Source organism: Podarcis gaigeae, assembly GCF_964106915.1.
Source record: "Podarcis gaigeae genome assembly, chromosome: 12".
NCBI classification, from domain to species: domain Eukaryota; kingdom Metazoa; phylum Chordata; class Lepidosauria; order Squamata; family Lacertidae; genus Podarcis; species Podarcis gaigeae.
This window is the reverse complement of record NC_139688.1, coordinates 4,881,764-4,896,285: the sequence shown is the minus strand read 5'-3', so window position 1 is coordinate 4,896,285 and position 14,522 is coordinate 4,881,764. Positions and strand designations below refer to the sequence as shown.

At 46.1% G+C, this 14,522-nt stretch overlaps 1 protein-coding gene across 1 annotated transcript in view; it reads left to right on the top strand.

The window, feature by feature from the left end:
- Window positions 1-12,527, top strand: part of LOC310827802 (tumor necrosis factor receptor superfamily member 16-like) — a 48,676-nt gene extending 36,149 nt beyond the window's left edge. Inside the window, exons 4-6 of the mRNA XM_083704264.1 lie at window positions 1,931-2,153; window positions 9,790-9,935; window positions 12,149-12,527. Coding sequence (XP_083560390.1) covers window positions 1,931-2,153; window positions 9,790-9,935; window positions 12,149-12,453 — 674 coding nt within the window. The 3' untranslated portion in view covers window positions 12,454-12,527. The remainder of the gene's footprint in view (window positions 1-1,930; window positions 2,154-9,789; window positions 9,936-12,148) is intronic.
- The last annotated feature ends 1,995 nt before the right edge of the window (window positions 12,528-14,522 follow it).

Sequence of the window (14,522 nt, the reverse complement as noted above, 5' to 3'; positions counted from 1 at the left end):
TTTTTTGAACTTTTTAAGCATATATATATACACAGTGCTTTTTTATGTGAGGATGCAAAGGTACACAACATACCCCTAAACGTTTTGTGAATCTTTGTGCTTTTGTCCATTTACCTTATTTAGTTTTCCCGATTTGAACTATAATATGGTGATTTTCTTGAATCAAAATGAGAGTACCCCGAACCAAAATGAGAGTACCCCGAACCAAAATGAGAGTACCCCGAACCACTGTGTGTGTGTGTGTGTGTGTGTGTGTGTGTTTGTGTGTGTTTTGCCCTACTTGCCATATGTCTGGCTTTTCCTGGACATTTTGCCGATTCAGCCAAAATCTGCCTGAGGTACCACTGTACACAGGTAATTGTTTCATATTTGAATTCTTTTGTAGTTACGCTGAAGAAGGTTCCGGCGAAACAGTCAGATTATCCGGGATCACTGTCCGTTGTTATTCACCTACTACTTCGGCACCATGAACGCCTAAAAAAAGTTTTATTGCTTAGCCCACAGGATAGCATTCTATTATTTTATTTCAACCATAGAATTATTAGAGTGGTACCTCAGGTTAACTACTTAATTCGTTCCAGAGATCCGTTCTTAACCTGAAACTGTTTTTAACCTGAAGCACCACTTTTTAAAAAATAATAATAAATTTTATTAGTATTTTCCAAACAACAACAATGCGAAAGATATCAAAAAATAACAATACACAACACACAAAAATCAACATTCAAAAACTAAAGAAAGCAACAACAAAAACAAAAAACAAATCCATATCTTACAAGTTAATATTATAAACACTAAAACACTAAAACAACAAGACATTGACTTCCACCAATCCCACAGCACCTCCTTTAATCTCTCATTGTGTTTTCCTGTTTTCTTTATCATTTCTATCCTATATAAATCCTTCTTTCATATCCTTTCACTTCACAAGGTTATTCCAGACTCAGCCAGATTTCTGCCCTCGAACCTTGACTTTTGAAGTATTCATTTAGCAACTCCCATTCTTTTTTTACTTCACTTTTTGGTTTTTGGCTCTCAGAATACTTAGAATTAGCCAAATTAACAGACATAATAAGACAAAAACCAAAAACTGAAGCACCACTTTAGCTAATGGGGCCTCCAGCTGCTGCGCCGCCGCTTCTGCACGATTTCTGTTCTCATCCTGAAGCAAAGTTCTTAACCCGAGGTAATATTTCTGGGTTAGCAGAGTCTGTAACCTGAAGCGTATGTAACCCGAGGTACCACTGTATACTTCTACGGACTTTCAAAGATTGACAGACGTGTGTTCATTCATTTCAAATATACAGTGGTACCTCGCAAGACGAATGCCTCTGAAGACGAAAAACTCGCAAAACGAAAGGGTTTTTCATTTTTTGAGTTGCTTCGCAAGACGGATTTCCCTATGGGCTTGCTTTGCAAGACGGAAACGTCTTGCAAGTTTGTTTCCTTTGTCTTGCAAGTTTGTTTCCTTTTTCTTAAAACCGTGCATTCACTTCGAGGAGCAACTCATAGCACGCGGTGCGGTAGCCTTTTTTGAGGTTTTTGAAGACTTTGGTATTTTTGAAGCTTTTCCAAAGTCCGTGCTTCGCAAGACGAAAAAATCGCAAGACGAAAAAACTCGCGGAACGAATTAATTTCGTCTTGCGAGGCACCACTGTATTAGAGAATTTACAAGTGTACGCATTGTGCTTTTTGTTGTACTAAATCATGTATATCATGCAGTCCTATCTAGTATACTGGTCTTTATGTTCCTTGTGTTGTTTGTTGTCCCCAAAGATTCCTGCAGACCCCAGTTTTTCCAAACGCAACCTTTGTCTACATGGTTGGCGCACATGGCACGAGATTGGCAGTGTCCCCAAGCGATGTGGTTCTTCTTGATCAACCTAGCCAAGGCCTCCACACTTAATAACTTTTGCGCTTCTTTTTCCAGATAAAGAGCTTCAGATCCTGAAACGCAGCGGAGGCGAGGCCCGCAATGAGTTCCCCAAAAAGACGCCGCTCCTGGATTCAGAAAGCAGCCTCGCTCCCAATGCGTCCTCTTCGGAGTTCGTGCCACCGTTGGCCGAGGACAACAGCAAGAACATCATCCCCGTCTACTGCTCCATCCTGGCGGCCGTTGTAGTGGGACTCCTTGCCTACGTGGCTTTCAAATCGTAGGTCTGGGACGCTCAGGGTGGGACGGGCGTATATAGGGGATTTTGGCAAGCAATGTGCCTTTGCGGCTGTGCAGGCTAGTGGTTGGAGCACACTTGGAGTGCAGAGCAAGTAGGAGTGTTTGCACAGTTTATTATTATTATTATTATTATTATTATTATTATTATTTAGATTTAAGATGGGGCTTTTGGGGCACAGCAGCTCAAAGCAACTTGCAGCATTGGAAACGATAATAATAATGATGATGATGATAATAATAATAATAACAACAACAACAACAATAACAATAACAACAACAACAACAACAAAAATAGCAACAACAACAGCAATTATTATTCCCCGGTTCTGAAGGGGAGCCATAATAATAATAATAATAATAATAATAATAATAATAATAATAATTAGCAACAACAGCAGCAGCAGCAATTATTATTATTATTATTATTATTATTATTATTATTATTATTATTATTATTATGGCTCCCCTTCAGAACCGGGCACTCAACTCCCAGGCAGGCCTTGCACACAGCAAACACGAAAAAGACAACAACAACAGCATCATCATCAACAACAACAACAATTTATTATTTATACCCCGCCCATCTGGCTGAGTTTCCCGAGCCACTCTGAGCAGACATTAAAACCAGCATTTAAAAAAATCCTATAATAATAATAATATTTTATTTATATCCCGCCCTCCCCGGCCGAAGCACGGCTCAGAGCGGCTAACCACAGTAAAAATAACACAGCTTACATAGAATCACCATCAATTAATTGAAATTCATTCTAAAATCAATTCATCCATTTATATATTTTAAAGCTATGTTAAAACATCACGCCCACGCAAAAAAAGGCCATTGGTTAAAAGCCGGAAGGCCTGACCAGTTGGTAGAGTATGAGATTCTTAGTCTCTGGGTTGTGGGTTCGACTGCTGCATTGAGCGAAAGATTGGACTAGATGATCATCCTGGTCCCTTCCAACTTTGTGATTCTGTGACAATTAAAAACAAACGATTTGCCTAATCCTCTTTTAAAGCCATCAAAGTTGGTGCCTCACCTACTGTTTCCTGTGGGAGGTAGTTCCGCAGATTAACTGTGTCAAGAAGGACTTCTTTTCCTCTCTCCCGAATCCTCCATCTTCCACCATTTCTAGCGCTATGAGAGAGGGAGAAAAACTGTTCTCTGGATTGGATCGGCTATCGGAAAGTACCACTTAGGCTGAGCCGGACCAGTTCCTTCCAGTAACACCAACACGGACTGGCAGCATCTCTGCAGGGCTTCAGGAAGAGGACGTTCCCAGCCCTACCATCGGGGGTTGAGCCACGGACCAACTCAGGTTGCGGCGCTCATCTCGCTTTACTGGCCGAGGGAGCCGGCGTACAGCTTCCAGGTCATGTGGCCAGCATGACTAAGCTGCTTCTGGCGAACCAGAGCAGTGCATGGAAACGCTGTTTACCTTCCCACCGGAGCGGTACCTATTTATCTACTTGCACTTTGACGTGCTTTCGAACTGCTAGGTGGGCAGGAGCAGGGACCGGGCAATGGGAGCTCACCCCGTCGCGGGGATTCGAACTGCCGACCTTCTGATCAGCAAGTCCTAGGCGCTGTGGTTTAACCCACATCACCACCCAAATCCCTTCATAATAATAATAATAATAATTTTTATTTATACCCCACCCTCCCCGGCCAGAGCATCTAACACCAATAAAATAAAATCACAGTAAAAACATAATAGGGGAGAAAGAGAGGGAGAAAAAACCCCCAATTTAAAATACAATTTAAAAAGCAGCCTCATTTTAAAATAGCTGATAAATCAAGACCATAAGGGGAGGGAAACATAAGGGTCAGACTGAGTCCAAACCAAAGGCCAGGCGGAACAGCTCTGTCTTGCAGGCCCTGCGGAAAGATGTCAAGTCCCGCAGGGCCCTGGTCTCTTGTGACAGAGCGTTCCACCAAGTCGGGGCCAGTACCGAAAAGGCCCTGGCCCTAGTTGAGACCAATCTAACCACCTTGAGGCTCGGGACCACCAAAGTGTTGTTAGGGGAGGGCAGGACTCGAACCCGTGGCTTCAAGTTACAAGGAAGGAGATTCCGACTCAACATCAGGAATAACCTTCTGACAGGGAGAGCTGTTCAGCAGTGGAACAGTCTCCCTTGGGTGGTGATGGACTCTCCTTCCTTGGAGGTTTTTAAGCAGAGGTTTGATGGCCAACTGTCGTGGATGCTTTCGCTGAGATTCCTGCATTGCAGCGGGTTGGACTTCCAACTATATGATTCCAGTATTCTACCCACTAAGATCTGGCCCCAATAAGCTCCAGATAATAATAATAATAATAATAATAATAATAATAATAATAATAATAATAATATATTATTATACTGGCCTCAGTCCAGTATACCTGAAGGAGCGTCTCCACCTCCATCGTCCAGCCCGGACACTGAGGTCCAGCTCCGAGGGCCTTCCGGCGGTTCCCTCCCTGCGAGAAGTGAAGTTACAGGGAACCAGGCAGAGGGCCTTCTTGGTGGTGGCACCTGCCCTGTGGAACGTCCTCCCACCAGATGTCAAAGAGAAAAACAACTACCAGACTTTTAGAAGACATCTGAAGGCAGCCCTGTTTAGGGAAGCTTTCAATGTTTAATAGGTTATTGTATTTTAGTGTTCTGTTGGAAGCCGCCCAGAGTGGCTGGGGAAACCCAGCCAGATGTTGTTGTTGTTGTTTAGTCGTTTAGTCATGTCCGACTCTTCGTGACCCCCTGGACCAGATCACGCCAGGCACTCCTGTCTTCCACTGCCTCCCACAGTTTGGTCAAACTCATGCTGGTAGCTTCGAGAACACTGTCCAACCATCTCGTCCTCTGCCGTCCCCTTCTCCTTGTGCCCTCCATCTTTCCCAACATCAGGGTCTTTTCCAGAGAGTCTTCTCTTCTCATGATGGGCCAAAGTCTTGGAGCCTCAGCTTCAGGATCTGTCCTTCCAGGGAGCACTCAGGGCTGATTTCCTTCAGAATGGAGAGGTTTGATCTTCTTGCTGTCCATGGGACTCTCAAGAGTCTCCTCCAGCACCAGAATTCAAAAGCATCCATTCTTCGGCGATCAGCCTTCTTTATGGTCCAGCTCTCACTTCCATACATCACTGCTGGGAAAACCAGAGCTTGAACTATACGGACCTTTGTCAGCAAGGTGATGTCTCTGCTTTTTAAGATGCTGTCTAGGTTTGTCATTGCTTTTCTCCCAAGAAGCAGGCGGCTTCTAATTTTGTGGCTGCTGTCATTATCTGCAGCCAGATGGGCTGGGTAATAATAATAATAATAATAATAATAATAATAATAATAATAATAATAATTTATTATTTATACCCCTCCCATCTGGCTGGGCTTCCCTAGCCACTCTGGGCGGCTTCCAACAAAATACAGTAATGCAACAAACATTAAAAGCTTCCCTAAACATTTCCTCCCATTTTCAGCTTTGCGCAGGTGCTCTGTTGAGTCCTGGCCACAATAGGGTTGCAAAAAGACACACACACACACACCAACGGGAGCCGCGGCATTATCCGAAAATGTGGGGAAAGGCTGTCCTCCCCGCTGGGCCGGGTCTCGCCGCTGGGGCCTGTCTCCTGAATAGGATTAAGCTGGGATGCTCAGGTCCAGATTAGGCCAGTCTCTTTTCTCGCCAGCCGGGGAGGCTGAGATTAATGGAGCCTGGCTGAAAAGAAGCCCAGCCACTTGCTGTTCTATTGGGAACGGGCAAAACTCCTCCTTTGTGCCGGCTTTTGGGGCCGATTTATTTCCCTCCGAGCCGCCTCACCCCCTTGCGGGGCTCCCGCTCTTTATACATTCCTCTCACACCGTCGGACCCCCGAGTCCAGGCCCCTCCTGCTGCTGGGGGCTCTATAGATTTGGCTGCGGCCGACGGCCCCACAACTGCTCTCCCCTGGCTCCCCAAATCCTCCTTCCGCTTCTGATTTTCCCTCATAAATTTAGTGCGAGGCGAAGCCGTCAGCCCCCCTCTCTTTGGGGAGGAGAGGAGCCAGTCTTTTCCCACGCAGCGGTCCGTTTCCGAGCCGTTTCCTCCGGCCCTCTCTGCACCCCGCTTCCTGGCATCACCCTGTTGGACCACCCCCCCCCAAAAAGCACACACACACAATGTTGCAGTGCAAATGTTTGCAGTTTTGCAGCAATGTCCGCCAGCTCTCCACATGGCAGGGGGTTCCTCTTGCAAATTTGCTTGGTGGTCTGTTATCAGTTTAAAAAATCTGGGGTGCGTTTGGGACACTGCGTGTCCCAAGTTCTGATCGCCTCGTCTCAAAGCGGAGTTGGAAGAGGTTGGGAGAAGATGAAGGGGATGGATTGAATCCTGTTGCGAGGAAAAGGACCGCAGAGAAAAGGGAAGGAAGGGGAGAGGCGTGAGATTATGCCTGGCCTGGCGATAGTTGATAAGAGAAAAGCTTTCTTATGGCAGTAGAACTCGTGGGATGAAGCTGAACGTTGGAAGGTTTAGGGCAGAGAAAAGAAAACCCTTTGTCATGCAGCATAGAGTTAGCCTGTGGAACTCCCTGCCACAGGCCACCAACCTATCTGACTTTAAAAGAGGATTGGACAAAGTGATGGAGGGCTATAGATGGCTAAGCTCAGCCTCCGCAGTCAGAAGCATGGTCGGAAACCACAGAAGGAGAGAGAGCTCTTACGCACGAATCCTGCTTACGGGTGCCCCATTCTTTTGGGACTAGTTTAGAAAAGAATTTTTTAAAAGCTTCCGTTCCGTTCTTCCAAGATTATGTTCTCCATTCCTCCCTGCTCATCCCTCCCCACCCCCCACCCCCCGTTTTAAGTAAGATTCCCAAAAGTATTACAGTGGTAACTCAGGTTACATATGCTTCAGGTTACAGACTCCGCTAACCCAGAAATAAGTGCTTCAGGTTAAGAACTTTGCTTCAGGATAAGAACAGAAATCGTGCTCCGGCGGTAGCAGGAGGCCCCATTAGCTAAAGTGGTGCTTCAGGTTAAGAACCATTTCAGGTTAAGAACGGACCTCCGGAACAAATTAAGTGCTTTACCCAAGGTATCACTGTACAGAGATGCCAGGAAAGAACAAAGAGGAAGAAAGAAAGGATTAAATGAAAAAGTAAAACTGAGAGCAAGAACATGGATGTTCCCCAACCTTAGTGGGCTTCCCTCCTCTATCTATGTCTATGTGTGTGTGGAGAGAGAGAGAGAGATTCCTTTTTAATTAAATCCATACGGAATAGCACCATGCAGGCAAGTGATCAGATGTTGTTGTTGTTTAGTGGTGTCCGCCTCTTTGTGACCCCCTGGACCAGAGCACGCCAGGCACTCCTGTCTTCCACTGCCTCCCGCAGTTTGGTCAAACTCATGTTCGTAGCTTCGAGAACACTGTCCCACCATCTCGTCCTCCGTCATCCCCTTCTCCTTGTGCCCTCCATCTTTCCCAACATCAGGGTCTTTTCCAGGGAGTCTTCTCTTCTCATGAGGTGGCCCAATTATTGGAGCCTCAGCTTCAGGATCTGTCCTTCCAGTGAGCACTCAGGGCTGATTTCCTTCAGAATGGAGAGGTTTGATCTTCTTGCAGTCCATGGGACTCTCAAGAGTCTCCTCCAGCACCAGAATTCAAAAGCATCCATTCTTCGGCGATCAGCCTTCTTTATGGTCCAGCTCTCACTTCCATACATCACTACAGTGGTACCTCGGGTTAAGTACTTAATTCGTTCCGGAGGTCTGTTCTTAACCTGAAACTGTTCTTAACCTGAAGCACCACTTTAGCTAATCGGAGCACGATTTCTGTTCTCATCCTGAAGCAAAGTTCTTAACCTGAGGTACTATTTCTGGGTTAGCGTAGTCTGTAACCTGAAGCGTATGTAACCCGAGGTACCGCTGTACTGGGAAAAGGCTCCCCTAACCCAGATTCTGGCATTGAGAGAATAAAGCAAGGGGTTCTTACCCCAGATGACTATTTGTATAGAAGGTGGCGATTGCCAAAGAAGAAGAAGAAGAAGACAACAACAGAGGATGGTCTAAACTGGCGGGGGGGGGGGGCTGCACGTTCATCTGCCAGCAGAGCCGGTGTCAGTGGCCGGGGAGGGGGGTCGCGAGAAGCCCTTGCTTTCCTCTCCACAGGCCCTCCAAGTCTGGGATAATAAGCCTGCATCAATTCTCCCCTGCTGGCATCTGAAGACAGATGGCCCAGAAAATGCTAGCGGAAAGAGAAGGGGCTGCCAGGAGGAATTTTGCGGTGGCAGAGTGGGAAACAGCTGGCTCAGGAAGGAGGAGAAGGGGATGGGGGATCTGGCAGGAAAGGAGGAAAGAGGGAGAAGAAACCGGCTGGTGGGTGTGCAGAAGGATGGAAAGGGAGATAAAGGGGAAGTTCAGCTCAAGGTACCGTATTTTTCGCTCTATAAGACGCACCAGACCACAAGACGCACCTAGTTTTTGGAGGAGGAAAACAAGAAAAAAAATATTCTGAATCTCAGAAGCCAGAGCAGCAAGAGGGATCGCTGCGCAGTGAAAGCAGGAATCCCTCTTGCTGTTCTGGCTTCTGGGATAGCTGCGCAGCCTGCATGCGCTCCATAAGATGCACAGACATTTCCCCTTACTTTTTAGGAGGGAAAAAGTGAGTCTTATGGAGCAAAAAATACGGTAATTTGGGGCATAGTTGCAACGGTTCATAGAAGGCAGGGAGTGTCCTCTGTGTTAATTTCTATGCACATAATAAGGGGATTCTTGCCCCCCCCATAATAAGACTTGTGAGGTTTAATAAGTTGACTGTTTATATTTGGGCAACTTTTCTGCTGTACTTCATTGGAAGGAGAAAAAACAATCATTTCCTCAATAACAATTTAAACAATTTATTTAACTAAAACAATAACAATATAGCATACGTATCCATGTTTGTTAACTGATGTGGTTAAACGGGTTTTTAAAATACAACAGGCTGAGTTTTATCACACATGAAATCCTCATTGCCTGATGAATAGCCTTTGACCTAAAATGTAACTTAAATAGAAAACTATCTTTAGAAAGATTTTTCCTCCAAAAGCATTTGATTTTAAAAATCCGATTGAAAGAAAATAAAACCTATCAATCAATCAAATTTATTTATTTATTTATTTATTTATTTAATCATTGATATTTTTAAAAAATCATTTTTATTAGTTTTTTTAACATATTAATTCCAACATTCATATAGAATAATTTCTCATCTTATACAATATTTTTGGACTTCCGTCAACACCTCTGACGATTTTCCGTTCTTTACCACTTCTTGTGCATTTCTTAATTTCATATTACCTTTCGTTATCCTTAACCAATCATTCTCCTCCTTATCTTTTTTTTTGCAATACACCTCTTGCAAACCTAACGAGCATCATTTGTTCATCACAATTGCTTTTCAAATAGTCCGTAAATTTACTCCGGTCTTTATTTTTATCCACCCCAAGTCAGATTCTCCCCCACTGAGCCACAGTGCTTTCCTGGTTGGGGTCTTCAGGGCAAGGCAGAAGCGATTGGTGTAGCATTCATGGGGGGAACGGGTTTGGGGGGAGATTCTGGGGTTCACCTCTTCCTGCTCTGCGCCCCTCGCTGACGTCCGTGTGTCCCCTTCCATCCTTTTTGGCACAATTGCAGCTGGACCACATGCAAGCAGAAGAAACAGCTGGCAAAGGCCCGGGCGGGCGAACTGGTGACGTCCCCGGAGGGTGAGAAACTTCACAGCGACAGCGGGGTCTTCCTTGACACCCACAGCTTGCAGGATCAGCACCTTCCTAAGAAGGGTAACAATAATAATAATAATAATAATAATAATAATAATAATAATAATAATAATTTATTATTTGTACCCTGCCCATCTGCCTGGGTTTCCCCAGCCACTCTGGGCGGCTTCCACAAGGACAAAAAATACACTAAGATGTCACACATTAAAAACTTCCCTGAACAGGGCTGCCTTAAGATGTCATCTGAATGTCAGGTTTATCTCTTTGACATCTGATGGGAGGGCATTCCACAGGGCGGGTGCCACTACCGAGAAGGCCCTCTGCCTGGTTCCCTATAACTTGGCTTCTCATAGCGAGGGAACCGCCATAAGGCCTTTGGTGCTGGACCTCAGTGTCCGGGCAGGACAGTGGGGATGGAGACGCTCCTTCAGGTATACTGGGCCGAGGCCGTTTAGGGCTTTCAAGGTCAGCACCAACATTTTTAATTGTGCTCAGAAACGTACTGGGAGCCAATATAGGTCCTTCAGGACTGGTGTTATGTGGTCTTGGCGGCCGCTCCCAGTCACCAGTCTAGCTGCCGCATTCTGGATTAGTTGCAGTTTCTGGGTCACCTTCAAAGGTAGCCCCACGTAGAGCGCATGGCAGTAGTCCAAGCGGGACATAACTAGAGCATGCACCACTCTGGTAAAGCAAGGTTTGTGCCCCCAGGGTTTTCCCAAGCACAGACGGGGCGGCGTGATTTGTGGCTGGCGCACCCTGGTGCAGGCAGTGGCGTAGTGAGGTGAGGTGGTACCCGGTGCAGAAATTTTTTTTGTCACACACACCCTACACATAAATTGATGGCTCGGGGTAGGCTTCAGAGTCACGAACGGTGCGTTGAACATCACCCCCCCAGGCCAGTGCCAGATTTACGTTGAAGCTAAACAAGCTATAGCTTAGGGGCCCCCCCAAAAAAATTAAAGGAGAAAAAACTGGATGTACGTTTCCAAAATACAGTGGTGCCTCGCAAGACGAAAAGAATCCGTTCCTCAAGTCTCTTCGTCTAGCGGTTTTTTCGTCTTGCAAAGCAAGCCCATTGACGGATTAGCGCTATTAGCGGTTTAGCGGCTTAGCAGCTTAGAAAAAGGGGGGGAAAGGGAAAAAACCCTGCAGGAACTCGCAAGACATTTTCGTCTTGCGAAGCAAGCCCATAGGAAATTCGTTTTGCGAAGCACCTCCAAAACGGAAAACCCTTTCGTCTAGCGAGTTTCCCGTCTTGCGAGGCATTCGTTTTGCGGGGCACCACTGTATAAGATGAAAAACAAATAAAATAAAACCTACATACAAAATGAACCTCTTTGTACAGCAGCATTTGTCATCAAAGAGATGCACAGCTTAGCTGAGACTGGTTGTTTTTAGATTAATATTTTTATTTTTTATTTTGTTTCATTTTTTTTTAATGTTTGAATTACAAGTCACTTTGAATTTGCATCTTGTTTGTTTTTTTAAAGACACAAATAAGTCCAATAGGTTTTGTTTCTTTCATGAAATTTTTATACTTCTGGATTGTAACAGACCTCGGAATCAAACAATATTTTTTGGGGGGGTGAAAACAGTTAAAAGCGGCTATTTAAAGCATTCAAAACATAAAATCAGCAAGAAACCGAAAGCGGATCAAAATGCAAATCAGCGTTTCTGAGCACCTGAGTTGGCTTGCTTAAATAAACATGTTTTTAAAGGTAAAGGTAAAGGGACCCCTGACCATTAGGTCCAGTCGTGACCGACTCTGGGGTTGCGGCGCTCATCTCGCTTTATTGGCCAAGGGAGCCAGCGTACAGCTTCCGGGTCATGGGGCCAGCATGACTAAGCCGCTTCTGGCAAACCAGAGTAGTGCACGGAAACGCCGTTTACCTTCCCGCCAGACTGGTACCTATTTATCTACTTGCACTTTGACGTGCTTTCGAACTGCCAGGATGGCAGGAGCAGGGACTGAGCAACGGGAGCTCACCCCGTTGCGGGGATTCGAACCACCGACCTTCTGACTGGCAAGTCCTAGGCTCTGTGGTTTAACCCACAGCGCCACCCGCGTCCCAACATGTTTTTAGCAGGTGCCAAAAAGGGTACAGTGAATGTCAATAGGCAGGGAGTTTCAAAGTTTAGTTGCTGCCACAATCTTGGAACAGGTATTACGTGGCGCCTGCAATGGTGCCCATTCCGCAGATCAAAGCGGGCAAGGGGGCGTATATTCGTGATATCCTCTCTGACCTTCCCTTCTCTTTCTCCACGCAAAACAGGGCACAGGATTGAACCCCGCCTATACATGAACCTGCCACCCCACAAGCAGGAAGAGGTGGAGCAGCTGCTGGAAGCCCCCGCCCACGGCAAAGACTGGCGCTGCCTGGCCAACTACCTGGGCTATGAGGAAGAGACCATCGATGCCTTCGGCCGGGGGGAGGCCCCCGCCCACACCCTGCTCTCCGATTGGTCGGCCAAGGAAGGGGCCACGCTGGAGTCCCTCTGCATGGCCCTGGCGGCCATCGAGAGGGTGGACGTGGCAGAGAACTTGAGCGCCCCCGCCGAGGTCAGCTCCGTGGTGTGATGGGGGAACGGACCTGCTGGCCCGGCAGGTGGACTGACTTAGGGTTACGTTTGTGGGTTTGGGTTTTTACTAAAATTGGGGGGTGGGGTGGGAGGGGACGGGAAGAAGAAGGGGCAAGTCAGGGATTGGGACGTTGGTTTTACTGTAAAGGGATTTCTTTAAACACATGGGAACTTGAGCAAACGGCAGTGGACATCATTGCGGCGCATGAACACCGATGGATAATGATAATACTTTTACGATTGGTACCCCACACGTCTGACTGGGTTGTCCCAGATGACCTGCAGATACAAGGAAGAGGGGAAATAGCTTTGTGCTTCCTTGTTTGGGGTCCTCCAGGGTCTACACTGTGTTTTTGTGCTGGGGGCGAAGCAGGCATGTGTGGTTTTCCCTTTCAGCAAAAGATTGGACTCAAAGGGGTTTTCGTACTCTCTGCACCTGCTACGCATTTCTATTTCAGGTGAGCTGGACCCCATTTCCGTACGTCTTGCAGGTGTTGCGTTTTTAGAGTGCAGGGACGGTCCTCAGAAATCGTGTCCTTTTAAAAATAATAATAACAACCCCCAAACTTTTACTATTTCAGTTGTTTTGGTTTACTGTGTTGAATAATAAACAATGAAATGTTTTAAATCGTGATGGATGTGGAAGAGTTCCAGGAGGAGGTGGTCTGGAGGATGGCAGTCTCACCGTACCCACTGTTTTTTATGCTTTTTATTAAGTTTTCGTTTCAAATACACCACCACCACCAAAATACACAAATATTTCAAATCTTTTTACATCTGTCTTACTTTACGCACCACAGAGCAGTTGACTTCCCTCCTTCCCTTCCGCAGGTTTTCTTATTCCAATCCCTAATCCACCGTTCCTTAATAATAACTAAAGCATGACATAAGATTTCATAGAATCATAGAATCATAGAGTTGGAAGAGACCACAAGGGCCATCGAGTCCAACCCCCTGCCAAGCAGGAAACACCATCAGAGCACTCCTGACATATGGTTGTCAAGCCTCTGCTTAAAGACCTCCAAAGAAGGAGACTCCACCACACTCCTTGGCAGCAAATTCCACTGTCAAACAGCTCTTACTGTCAGATTTATTTCAGCCCTGCTAACATCTTCAAATTTCTACAGTTCTCACTTATATAGAACATAAATTTACTCCATTCTTTTTGGTACTTTGTTTCCTCCTGATTACTAATCAGTGGGTCAGTTTTGCTAATTCCGTGTACTCGACCAACTTTGTCTGCCACTCCTTCACAGTTGGAAATTCCATTGTTTTCCATTTTGGGGCTATCAAAACTCTGGCAGCTGTCGTAGCATACATATATAATCTTTTGTCCATCTTCTTAATATCCTCTCCTATCAAACCTAGCAATAGTTCTTCAGGCGTTTTTGGGAATGTATATTTAAGCATATTTTTAAATTCATTATAGATCCTCACCGTACCCACTTTTATCCTGATGAGAGTGGTAGCCCAAATTAGCTGGAGGGCACCAGCTTGGCAAACGCTGCTTCTACCTATGGGATGTAGACAAGGTGGTTGTATGTTGGCACTGAGCAGGCAGCTGAGCGGATTCCGAAGGGACGCTGAGAGCTGGTTGCAGAATTGAACAGTGCATCATGCAGGAAGGAACATACAACCAATGCACAGGCCAGATCATGGGTCCTTCCAGGTCAATATTGTGTACTCTGACCGGCAACAGCTTGCCAGGGTTTCAGGCAGGGGACTTGCCCGGTCTTACTAGGAAATGGTGGTGATCTGAATGCAAACCAGGCCGCTGAGCCACAACGCTTGCCGTTTGCTCTTGTTGTTTAGTCGTTTAGTCATGTCCGCCTCTTCGTGACCCCATGGACCAGATCACGCCAAGCACTCCTGTCTTCCAATGCCTCACGCAGTTTGGTCAAACTCATGCTGGTAGCTTCGCGAACACTGTCCAACCATCTCATCCTCTGTCCTCCCCTTCTCCTTGTGCCCTCCATCTTTCCCAACATCAGGGTCTTTTCCAGGGAGTCTTCTCTTCTCAGGAGGTGGCCAAAGTATTGGAGCCTCAGTTTCAGGATCTGTCCTTCC